Source organism: Petaurus breviceps, unplaced genomic scaffold (genome assembly GCF_028583685.1).
Source record: "Petaurus breviceps papuanus isolate PSGF00001 unplaced genomic scaffold, PetGlider_PUasm1.0 208, whole genome shotgun sequence".
NCBI classification, from domain to species: domain Eukaryota; kingdom Metazoa; phylum Chordata; class Mammalia; order Diprotodontia; family Petauridae; genus Petaurus; species Petaurus breviceps.
The window spans coordinates 29,908,599-29,921,632 of NW_027185852.1; the positions used below are offsets into that span (position 1 = coordinate 29,908,599).

Below are 13,034 nucleotides of genomic sequence, written 5' to 3' on the forward strand. Positions count from 1 at the left end.
TCCTATTGATTCTACCCTAGTTATATGTCTCAGAACTGTCTTATTCTCTATACACCCCCTAGGACAGGTTCTCTTCTCTATCTCTAGGCTGTCCCAGTTACCTCCATTCCATACTCAGTATATAAGGGAGAGCCTGTCATGATACTAAATGAACCTCCCATACTCAGTATCTCCCCATGTTCCCACCCTTTAGATCATTGCCAGGCTAGTATTTCTTTTATATAAATTTAGTCATACATCTTCTCAGAAGTTTTTACTGGGACCTATTATCCCACTATTATTATTACTTGTTTCATATTCAGCGCCCTCTCTAATCTGGTACTTACCTTAACTTTCCAGTCTTATTGCATACTAATGATAGTTAACATTTATATAGCACTTAAATGTTGGTAAAATACTTTATCTATGTTATTTCATTTGATCCTCACAACAACCCTGAGAAGTAGGTACTATTATTATACCCATTTTGTTTTTGGTTTTTTTTTTTTGTTATTGTTGTTGTTTTTTGCTTTTTGGAGGGCAATTGGGGTTAAGTAAGTTGCCCAAGGTCACACAGCTAAGATTTTTTTGTGTGTGTCTGTGTTAAGTGTCTGAGGCCAGCTCCAAACTCAGGTCCTCCTGACTCCGGGGCCGGCACTCTACTCATTGTGCCACCTAGCTGCCCCTATTATACCCATTTTAAAGAAGAGGAAACTGAGGCTGAGATTCACTATGTGACTTGCCCAGGGACATACAGCTAGTAAGTGTCTGAGCAGGATTCAGACTCAGGTCTTCTTGAACCCATCCAGTGTTTTATGCACTACACCCCACTCTTCTCTGATTACTGTGTCCTCTTCTCTCAGCTACAACTAGCACTTTTTGTACATAGGATTACATCCTGCAAATCGTTCTTGGGCAAGCATCACTAAAAACTCTCAGTGTGGGGAGGGGATGGAAATGTTACAGGTACCAGAGTACCATTAGGAGGCTTCTGGGTAGACTGCCTGCTCGCCCCCCCCCCCCTTCTCCTGTGGTCACTTGATATCCTCATTCTTATCATAATTGTTTTTGGTAACTAGGTGTTAAGGTCACTTGTTTCTTCACATTTGGCGTTCAAGCAACCTGATTACTGAAAGTGGGGGCATACAATAATGGGAACTTTTATAGCAAACATACTTTGGGGGAGGGGGCTGAAAAAGACCTTGAAGCTACCCCTTTCTCCCAAATGCTCAAAATATCATGTTAGAGCTGGAGTGAGGCCCCCAAAGGGGGAAATGACATGTCCTACCTAGATCATTGAGGAAAGTGGCTTCAGCTGTTACTGAAATTGATGCTGGGCCAAGGCAGAGTCAAATGAAACCCAAATGCCAGAAACTCACAGACTCAGCTAGAAGTAACCTGAACATAGGTGTTCTTTTTTTTTTTTTTTTAAAGCAATCGGGGTTAAGTAACTTGCTCAAGGTTACACTGCTAGGTGTTTCTGGGTGGGTGCTAAGTGTCTGAGCCCAGATTCAATCCACAAGTCATCCTGACAGTGGGGCCGGTGCTCTTACTTGCTGTGCTACCTGGCCGCCCCAACATAGGTGTTCTTAACCTAGGAAATCAACATTAAAAAACAGCAACACATTCTGATAACTCTGTGTCAGTGTAACTGGTTTCCTTTTCAGTCTTATGTATTTTATTTTATGCATTGAAAAACGTTATGGATTCACCAGATTGCAAAAGGGGTCCATGATCCTTCATTTAGATAGGTTTTTTTGTCCAATCCCTATATTTTAAATAGTGCTTGAAGATTTTTAATTTTTAATTTTATTGATCTCTTCTGTTTCCATGTCACATGATTTCTGAATATACTTGTCTCCCATCCTACCCCAGAAAATTATCTCTTATTAAAATTAATTTTTAAAATGGTGTTTAGCAAAACTAATAAATTAACCGAGTCCTAACAAATTGCACATACAGTGTTCTGCAGTCATGGTGCCCCAACCTTCATCAAGAAGGGAGATATAATTTTTTTTAGTTCTTCTCCAGGGACAGATAGGGTCATTTTAATTATAAAGCATTCAGTTTTGTTCTTGCCATTTACATTGTTGTAATTGTATAGATTGTTTTCCTGGTTCTGTTTGCTTTCCTCTGCATTAGTTCATACAAGTCTTCTAAGGCTTTTCTGAATTCTTCATTGTTATTATTTTTTATAGCCTGTCAACCCTGAGAACAAATGACCACAGAGTCACAGAGGTGATGCAAACTGCTCATAACTCTAAAAGAGCCAGAGAACTCACACAGGTTATCAAAACCACAGTTAACTCTAAAAACCAAACCAAAGAGCTAACAGTGGTTATAAGCAAAAAGCTTTCTTCATTCTATTGGCAGAGCAAAACTAGACATGTGTGCTGGGGCCCCCTCTAGTAGGATTCCTGCTTTAGAGTGGGCAAATCTCAATACTTATACCAGTGACTGTGCAGTAAGCTATAGCCCTAACAGTGAGGGGGGACAGCAACAGTGAGACCAGTTTGATGCATAGCAGGACTTCATGACTGGAACACGAGTACTGCAGGTGCTTGTCCAAGCTCAGGGCCCACCTGGTGCTGGTGTGAAACAATTCTGGGATTTTGCTGTAGCTGTGATCATCCAGAGGGTGAGCAAAAAGGATTGTTGTTATGTCAAGCTCAAGGCATAAGGTCTTGCTGGGTTGGGTCTTAGCTCCGGAAAACACAGTGTCTCCTAATAGTAAAAAAGAAAGGGGTAGTCTTAGCATGGGAATCCTGACAAGCCCAGTAATATTCCATTACATTCATGTACTTGTTGAGCCAGTCTCCACTTGATGGGTATCTACTTTATTTCCATTTCTTTGCCACTATGAAAGCTCTGCTGTGAATATTTTGGTATATGTGTACCTCCCCTTCATTGGTTTTGAGGTTTCTTGCTGCCTTTTGTTTTTACTTCACAGTCATTTCCAAAAATGCCTTCCCTACTCTCCACAGAAAGCCTTCCTTTATAACAAAGAAGGAAAAAAAGTTATCAACAGACCAGTCAAACCAATTCAACGATATATGCCACATTCTACACCCATTATCCCCCACCTCTCCAACAAAAAGAGAGGTCCATTTCCTCATTTCTTCTGAGTCCAAGTTTGGTCACTGTCATTCCATTTAACTTTACTCTTCTTTTAGTTTACATTGTTATAGTCATTGTGAATATTGCTTTTCTCATTTTACAGAAAAGGAAACAGAGGCTTAGAGTTAGTGTCACATCACTTCCTTGAGGAGAATTCTCCTGACTTCTAGTTCAGTCCTTTCAACCAGCTTGTTGAAATTTGGCCTCCTCCAGGGGCACAAGACTACCAGTACTTTGGAGCAGTTGTCCCTGGGCGGACGACCCTTTAATCCTTCCAGATATGTTTTCTTTCCCCCAATAAACAGCCTTCTCTTCCTTCCACAACCAGGACAAATTTAAGGACCTAAGAGGCTAAAGGTTCAAGGGGAATAATGGTTTTGGAGTTGGGAGACTTGGCTCTCTTTCCCTCCCAGCCGCCTTGCCCTGCTGGAACTGTTCCTATTCCTCACCCCCTTTTTCCTGGGGCAGATCCTGCTGAGATGGTAGAGAGCTCATAGGCTTAGGATGGCCCAGCCCCTGTCCTCTACAAGGCCTAAGAGTCCTGATGGGCTCTGCCATTCCTTTCTGAGTGGTCCATATTGTTCTGAATCCGCTCGTGGTGCTCCCAGGGTGAATCAACCTCAGTCAGATCAGAGAGAATCCCCAGGGAAAACAAGGGCATGATCATTCCTCCCTTGGGGGCTCCCATCTCCACTCTCAACACTGTTCCCCACCAGGTTCTGCTCCTTTCCTCCCACCTCTTTCGAAGAATATAAGGAGGAACAGTTCTTTAAATCCATGGCCCCTAGGCACTTTTCTTACCCTGAGGAAAAACTGAAATCTAGTTATGGCTCTGCTTCAGCCAAGCTGGATCCTCTTTGTCCCCTGAATACACTCTAAACATTTCTGTCTCTTTCTCCAGTAACCTCCTATGCTATGAAAATTTGGGGAAAAACCTTCTTCCTTTGCCTTGATGTGGTACTTTGTTCTGTGCCTCTCTTACAAATTTATCCTGTAAGATTGTCTGAAATTGCTGTCTTTTAAAATTTTTTGCTTTTACATACCTTAATATCCAAAAGGGAAAGAAGTAGGTCTTTCTAAACTTTGTGTCAGTGTTAGTGCAAAAAAATTGTGTATTCAATTGAACACTGTGGAAGAGATTGACACTTTAGGCCAAGCTTGGACTATATGGCCTAGAGTCTAGTGTTTGTGCTTGCCTCAATGTCATCCAGCCAGTAAGGGCTGTGGCTGGAACTTGAGCCCAGCCTTCCAACTGCAGGTCATTGTTGGCCCAGGGTCTCTCTGGGTGGACTTCTTGCTAGCAATGGCTCAAGGCAGTATAAGGTCAGATCTGGGTTGACTTGTAAGAGGGAAATAGACTTTGGATTTTGTTCAACATTAGGGTATAGAAAAGATCTAATTTTTTTACATTGTAACAATATCTTCCTGATATTTCCACAAAAAAATGGAATGTTTTTAGAATAAAAACAATGTGCTTGGATTTTTCTCAGCATTTATGACGTTTTGAATTTTTGTCAGCATTTTTAATAAAAAAGCTTCCTCTTATTTAAAAAAAAGTTCTAGATTAGAACTAGTAGCTAGCAGATATTGCAAATGGAGAGTGTGATAACTATTCAGCTGTGACCTTTGATTTCACTTTTTATCTTCTTGCTTACCTGACCTGCAGGTGCGCCACAGAGTGTCGGACCAAGTAATGGCTCTGAAGATGAACATTTTAAGCAGTAACCGAGCAAACATGTTGAAGGAAGTCCAACTCATGAACAGACTCTCTCATCCAAATATCCTGAGGTCAGTCATCACCTTCTCTTATTTCTGAGGTCAGGGAGAAGAATATGACCATTTCCTGATGGACCCTACAATTGATTTCAGATGGAAAGCTTAAAAGAACCTTTTGACCTTTGAACTTTCTTTGTCATCTTGCTTCCACCCAGCCCTCTGAGGTTTGGATCAGCCAACCTGACTTACCATGCAGGCTGTGGTTTCATTGTTCTCTTGATAATTAACTGTTTTTAATGCTCTTAGGCTCTGCATTACTTCAGCACATCAGCAGTGTCCCATTACTAGACAAATTCTCTTGGCTGAGACTTTATTCCTTATAGAATTTCTTAACTTGCTTAATTGCCTTATGAGAAGCTTTAATTACATTTCCTCAAGTAAATCTGAAAGTAGAGTTATGCCCCATTAGATTATCTTCTTTAGTATATAGGAGTCTCTGAAGGAAGAGGCTTAATGAGATACCTAGGTGACCTAGTAGATAGAACTCTTGTGGCTTAGAGTCAGAAAGACCTGAGTTCAAATCTTTCCTCAGACACTAGCTTTGTGACTCCGAGCAAGTTATTTTACCTTGATTAGTCTCATTTTCCCCATCTGGAAAGCAAGGCCAATAATAGCCCCTTTCTCACAAGGTTATTGTGAGGATCAAATGGAATAACATGTGTTGAACACTTTATAAACCTACATTTAGGTGCTTGCAGCATCGATGCAATATTTATAGCACCCACGATCACAATAAAGACTGTGACTATAAATATCGCATGATGTTGGATTGCAAAATATACCAAACTCTCCAGATAGAGGACAGAACTAAAGCATTTATTTAGACATCAGAAAACCAAATCCCAAAATCAATAAGCCGATTCCATCATAGTACCAAAAATATTAAGAAGCCATAATAACACTGAGAGCCACACCATCCTTCAGCCTTCCCACAGACCAATACAAGATCGATATTTACTTACAAACCACTCTCTCCTTGCCTGAGCATCTCTCTCTTTCTCTCTGGCTCTGGCTCCCAGCTTCCTATGAGCTTCTGCTTCCCTTCAGCAAACTCCTTCCACCACAGGCTCTATGTGACTATATTCAGCCTATTAGGGGGTAGAGTTTACTTTAAAAGCAGGGGAGGTCTTCAAATTACCCCCTAAGTCTATTAAAGGGCAGGGAAGATCTTTAAATTCCTATTTCCATTACAGTGCTGCATAAATTCTATCTGTTATTTTTATGATTATTAATTGGACTCTTCAAATGAATATTGCATTATAGACAATGAGGTACAATTTGCTATTACTTCTCTTTCCTGTTACCCTAACCTGATACCTCCTGCCCTTTCCAGTGGAAGAAAGAACATATCACAAAATCACTGGCTGTCAGAGTTGGCTGGAACCACTGAATCAAATCCATATCTGAAAAGTAGCCCTTTCTGTAATATCCCCAGCAAAAGCATAGGATCCTGGCTACTTATTCAGCCTTTCCTTGAAGGCCTGCAGTGAAGGGGAAGCCACTGCCTTCCATGATAACCCAGCTCTCTCACTCATTATTAGCAATTCCTGACATCAAGATTAGATTTTACTTTTTGAAGCTTCCCTGATTACTCCTAGGGCTGTCTTCTGGGATCAAACAGGCCAATTCTGATCCATCTTCCAAGACATAGCTGAGAACCTTCATCCTGTCCTGTCTTCTCATCTTCAGGCCAAAGTGCCCCATTTCCTTTGTTTGCTTCTTTATGGCATGAACTCCAGATATTTCCAGATGCTTCTCCATCCAGTGGCCCTCTTCTGGATGCTTTCCAGATGATCAGTGTCCCTAGAGCTGAATGCTGTCCTCTGGCAGCTGCCTTTCCACATGCAGCCTCAGATTCCAATCATTTTTTGAACTCTACCTCCATTCCATATTCATATTTAGTATGCAGTTCACTGGAAAATTGAGATCTTATTCAGACAAACTGCTGTCTAACCATGTTTCTCTAGTGTGACACTTAGAAGATGCTGATTTGAACCCAAGTGTAAGATTTGAAACTTAATAGGAATAAATGTAATCCTATCAGATTCAGTTGAGTGTTTTAGCCTGTCAGAGTCATTTTGGATCCTGACCCTGACCCTGTTTCCCAGGGTGTCAGCTCAGTTTGGTTATATGCAGATCTGATAAGCATTCCACTTGTGCCTTTATCTAAATTCTTCACAAAAATATCAAGAAAGCATTCCTGGGACCCTTACTGAGAATGTGTGCCACACTGACCTTGAATCATTAGTCCTATTCTATGGCTCTCCATTCGGCTTGTTCTGAATCTGCCTTATGTTTACCCAGTGAGCAAACACACTTTGCAAACCTTAACATGCTCTGCATCATTGTTATCTGGACCAGTCCTCACCATCTTTCACTCAAACACACATTTAATAAGGATGTGTCCGCTATATGCTAGATCCTGTGTGAGAACCTGGGGACCTAGAGAAAGGAGAAATGGTCCCTACTCTCAGGGAGTTTACTTTCTAGTTAGGGGAACAACATGTACAGCACTGATCCTCTTTTTTTTTAATTTTTGTTTATGGTGTAATATTCTTTGCTGTAAGACATTGAAACAAGCAAATATTGGGGTTGGTAGCCAGGCCATATAGTGGATCAGGCATTGTATTTGAAGTAAGAAAAACCCAAGTTTGATTCCTGGCTTAGACATTGACTTGGTCACTTTATCTCTTTACCACCAACCTTACTTTCCTCAACTGCAAAGACCCAAGCACTATCTCAGTTTTAGTTTAGTTTTTTAGTCTAATAACTTTAATAATTTTAGTTTGATAGCATTGTTATGGCAATAAAGCAGTTTCTGGGCAGTTAGGTCTCTAGCCTCATTCCCTAAGTCTTGGGATTTCTCTGACTCTCCTTCCTTCCCCAATGGCTACCTCCTCTCCTTTCCTGACTTGCCCTAGGACTCCTAGCAGAGAAGGTGGCTTTGTCCTTTTGCACATAGAACTGCTGTTGTGATCTCCCTGTTAAAGATCAGGTGGCAAACTGCCACTGGCATCAGGGCTTAGGGAATGGGGTATCTTGCTGTCTGTGGAGGAGTTTTGTGGCATATGAGAACCACTGATGTGAGGAAACCCTGAACAAGTTAAAACAAACAGATGTTGGGGCGGCTAGGTGGCACAGTGAGTAGAGCGCCTGCCCTGGAATCAGGAGGACCTGAGTTTAGATCAGGCCTCAGACACTTAACAGAAAACAAACAAACAAACCAAAAAAACTAGCCATGTGACCTTGAGCAAGTTACTTAACCCCAATTGCCCTCCAAAATAGGAAAAAACAAACAAACAAACAAACACATGGGAGAGCAATGGAAAGTGCTGGCCACTGGGGGAAGGAGGGGTGGTGAGGAAGAATGTCTTAGAGAAGGCGGCATTTCTGCCAAGTTTGGAAAGAAGTCAGACTTCTCCAGGAGCCATTCTGGACAGCCCTGGTTTGGTAAATGCATTGCTCAAATGTAGGGAAATGATTTCTCTAGCACTCCCTTGATCTAGTAACCCTGTCAGAAATGAGATGAAGTCTTAGATCTAATGGAGTGATACGATAAATATGAAGTATTTGGGGAAAGCGTGAAGTATAGCATGATCATAAATGATCTTAGCAGAAAAAAGCCGAGGAAGGGCTTTTTTCATCGGTGGGCACATTCATTCCAAGGATACTCAGATTTTGGTTCATCCCTGCCTGCCTATCCTGGGCAACACTAGAGTCTAACAGTGGGTCCAGCCAGAGCATTTCAGGGTTTTTTCTCCTGACATCTGTAGGATACTGGAGGAGCCTGTTGGCTGACCACCAGTCAAGTCAGTTGTCCCTCAGCATCACCCAGGGACACTTCTTTGATGTCATCCTTTCATCTAGTTCTTCTTCCTTATTCCCTCTTCACCACATGTTGCTACTTGCTGTAAAGCCAATCATGGCTGAGGACTGCTGCTGTGAATAATTTTAAACGTCTAATTGCATAGTATAATGAACTCTCTATTTATTCAGCAATAAACTAAACATTGTTCAATAAAGCATAACATTCATAGCAACTTCCTTAAGTAAAACATATATATATATATATATATGTATATACCCATATATATATACATCCACCCCTAAGTCACAATCTTCTCAGTCAATACACATTGTCCAAGTAAAGTCCTCTCTCATCTTGACTTGGGGCTGACATCTAGCGACTAGCATTCTGCTAGACATTGGGGGTCTTGATGTTGGCCTTACATTGGTCACAGTTTATCAAGGGGTGTATGGGTGTGTGCATGTGCATGTGTGTCTGTGTGTCTTACAAAGGGGTTCAGACCTGTGATTTTATCAGTATGGTAGATTCCTGGCATCAAGGTATGTTGAAAATTTGTCTGTTACTTATGGTTTTAAACTCTTAAGATCCCCAGTCAGTTTTCTAAGTGCTGTGCTCATAGTCATCTAGTTAGCATGAAAGAAGGCAGGAATGATGGAATAGAAAAGCATTTATTTAGTGCTTACTGTGTCAGACACCATGCTGGACACTAAAACAGACCTTGATCTCAAGGAACTCACATTCCAGTAAGGCGAGACAAACCATGGGAGAGGTTTCAGTGGCAAGTCAGATGGAAAAGTCCCATGGTTCTTAGGGTTGTAGCATATAGTAATTAATACTCATGAATAAAATCATAATGGTGGGAAACAGGAAAAGGAGAGTTTAATGGGGAGAGTAAATTTGGTGAGAGATTAGCCATAAGCAAAATGAGCTACAACTGCCCAAGTTTGGATTGTGAAAGAGAGATTAAAAGGAAAGAAAGAAAAAGTAAGAACCTATGTTTAGGGGTGAGGGAGAGGAAGAGATAAGTGGAAACATCACTTTCATTTAGATCTTTAGTGTTAAGAGGGGACCATCTCCAGTCCTGATCTGTATCTTGCTACTGGACCCAGATGGCTCCAGAGGAGTCTTTACACAGCCCTCCCTCACTTAAATCCAGTTCACTTGCAAGTCATGACATCACCTTCCTGATGCCATGGTCTTCTTGGGGAACAAAGAACAAACAACAGTAGTGTTAAGGACAATCTTCCTTCACCATTTTCTTCTATAAATAAGGGTGGAGTGGACAAAGAGAAGGCTGAGCATCAGTGGATAAGATAGAGGAAAATATACAATAATCACAACTGCAAATATAAATTAGGTGAACTAACCCAAAACAGAAGATAGCTGGCTGATAGGATCGGGGAGTAGACTTCAACAATACTTGAAACACAAAGATTCACATAGAAGTAAAAGAAGAAACTGGAACAAAATAATTTATTATACTTCAGAAGAACTCTAGAAAGCAGAAGCAGCAATCATGATCTCAGACAAGGCAGGAGTAAAAGGAGACATGATTAAAAGAGATAAACAAGGGAATGACATTATGCTACATAAGACATCATGGACAATGAGTCAAAATTAGTTCTTAATATATATGGCATTGCATGGAATAGCATTGCATCTAAATATTTAAAGGGAAAAGGTAATTGAATTATTGGGAGAAATAAACAATAATAGCTAGCCAAAAAAAAGAACAAAGTTAAGGACTTGAATAAAATACTAGAAAAGTTAGACATGATAGCTTTTTGGTAATTATTGAATGAAACAGAAGGAATATGTACACACACACACACAGAGTTCTGAAGGAACTGCACTGTAGGGCAGGTAGAAATTTGGCCACCAGAGAGCCAATATGGAGTGGGTGTATACACTGGGGCCTTGGTCATAATGGACTGGCAAGAGTCTAGTTGTTAGAAATGTAATGCAAGCAGAGGAACAACAGCAGTAGTTGCTCTAGTAGCTGGCTAAGGGCTTCTCCTGCCTCTCTTTAGGGTCCTAGATATGGAGCTGGAAGGGACCTCAGGAACCATGAAGTCCTATTTTGTGGATGAAGACGTTTAGATACAGAGAGCCTAAGCACACAGATGAAGAGACAAACTCCTATCTTCCTGACTTGAAGTCCATGCCCTGTTATCCCACTTTTTTTCTCTTTAAGATTATTAAATCTTTAAATATTAAAATGAAAAAAAAAAAACAGAGCCATTTAATCCAAGCTGGTCAGCAGACCACTTGAGTGTCTCTGCTAATCTGTTGACGCTGTTCAGAGAAAGTGAGGAAAGCCCTATCAGGTGGGTGGCCAAATTTTGGGGAGGCCCTCAACACGCATCTGAACAGGCATGGATGAGGGGTGAGATCTGTATCATTATGGGGATGGAGCAGGACTTACACATTGATGTGATCACAAATTTACAGTATATTTGAGTATCTGAACATTCACTCATTAACTTATTTGTGTGCTACATCCTCTCTTGACATCTCCCCCCATTTCTTTTTCCTTGCCCAATCCTCTTCCAGATTCCCCTAGCCTTGGCTCAACTTCTGTCCTAACACTTTCAGTCATGTGCTATGGAAGCAGAATTATGGAGTGGAAAGAATTCCCTAGGACATTTAGAGCTATTAATTTCATTACTTTTTTGTATTCTTCCTTTACATCAGGGTATTTGTTTCCCAATCGAGAGACTCATGATGCCATGGTTAAATCATAATTATTACAACTTAGTCAAATATTTATTTGGTCTGCTTTATAATATTGAATCTACTAATGTTCACAGTGAGAATCTTTTGATTACTCCAAGGAAAGATTCCTTTGAAGTGCCAGTGCCAGGCCTTGCTAGTCTATAAATTATTATTGAAAATAAATTTTAAAATTATGGACATGACAGTCATCAACAAGCATGAATATTTTCATTTACAAGAGATAAAAAAGACTTGTTTATTAAATGTGAATCTACCATGTACACCTAAGTGTTTTTTAAGTCTACATAAAATTTAATGTGGTGTGGTACCCTTTTGAACTTTATTCTACTCTCTTGTGTATTTTTACAATGTTTACTTAGTACTTTTTTCTATTTGCATCTCTTATCACTAACCTATATTCTCTCCTACAACACTTCTTCCTTACCCAAGTAAAAGCCCTCCCTTGTAACAACTAAAGACAATTTTATGTTGCATTGTTCATATCTCAAAATGTGTTTCATTCTCTATCTATAGTCCTCTCCATCAAGAATCCAGAAGCGGGGTTCATCGTTTTTCTTCTGTAGTCATAATTGGTCACTGGATTGATTGGGATTCTTAATCCTTTCACACTAATTATGCTTTATGGAATTGTAATTGATGTATATACATTTTTTATCTGGTTCTGTTCACTTCACTCTGCATCAGTTTATACAAGTCTCCCCAGATTTCTCTGAATCCATCCCTTTTAGTCATTTCTGGTGGTATAAATATATCTGATTACATTCATATGTCATAATTTGTTCAGGTATTCCCAATTGATGATCACCCCCCCCCGTGTCCCCCCTTCCCATTCTTTGCTCTAAAAAGAGTACTGCTATAAATATTTTCGTACATATAGATCCTTTTCCTCTATTTTTGATCTCTTTAGTGGGTAAGCCAATAATGATATGAATGATTTTTCATTTACAATTAAAGGAAAAATTACTCTCTTTCCTTTTCTTGCTGAATTTTCTGTTCGTTTAAAGATTGAATCAGATGCCACCATAGGTACGAAGTTGTCCCTGAACCCCTGGGTTAGTATAGTCTTCCCCCCTTGAACATAGTACTTTGTTTTATATCTTCTAGTATGCTTATTATCTAATAACTAATTATCTGTACTTTGGTGGCTCAGTGGATAGAGCACTGGACTTGGAATCAGGGAGACTTATCTTTATGAATTTAAATCCAGTCTCATTAGCTGTGTGACCCTGGGCAAGTGACTTATATGCCTGTTTGCCTGAGTTTCCTCGTCTATAAAATGAGTTGGAGAAGGAAATGGCAAGCCACTTCAGTATCTCTGCCAAGAAAACCACAAAGAGTTGGATAAGACTGAAAGAACTGAACAACAGAAGTGTCTTATCCCTCTAACAGGTTATATGCTTTTTATAGAGAAGGATCCTACCTGAATTAAACTCGTCAGGGGAGCTATGTGATACAAGATAGGAGATCTGGAGTCAGAAAAACACAAGTTCAAAATTGGCCTCAAAAACATACTGAATGTATGACCTTAGACAAATCACTTGAACTGTATTTGCTTCAGTTCTCTCATTTATTAAAAAACACAAAGATAATAATGTTAATCTGCCTCCTGGAGGTGTTG

The 13,034-nt window shown here is 40.2% G+C and overlaps 1 protein-coding gene across 1 annotated transcript in view; it reads left to right on the forward strand.

Annotated features, from left to right (window-relative positions):
• LOC138165398 (dual specificity testis-specific protein kinase 2-like) overlaps positions 1 to 13,034 on the forward strand; it is a 147,210-nt gene that overhangs the window by 55,749 nt on the left and 78,427 nt on the right. The window contains exon 3 of the mRNA XM_069093700.1: positions 4,763 to 4,884. Coding sequence (XP_068949801.1) covers positions 4,763 to 4,884 — 122 coding nt within the window. The remainder of the gene's footprint in view (positions 1 to 4,762; positions 4,885 to 13,034) is intronic.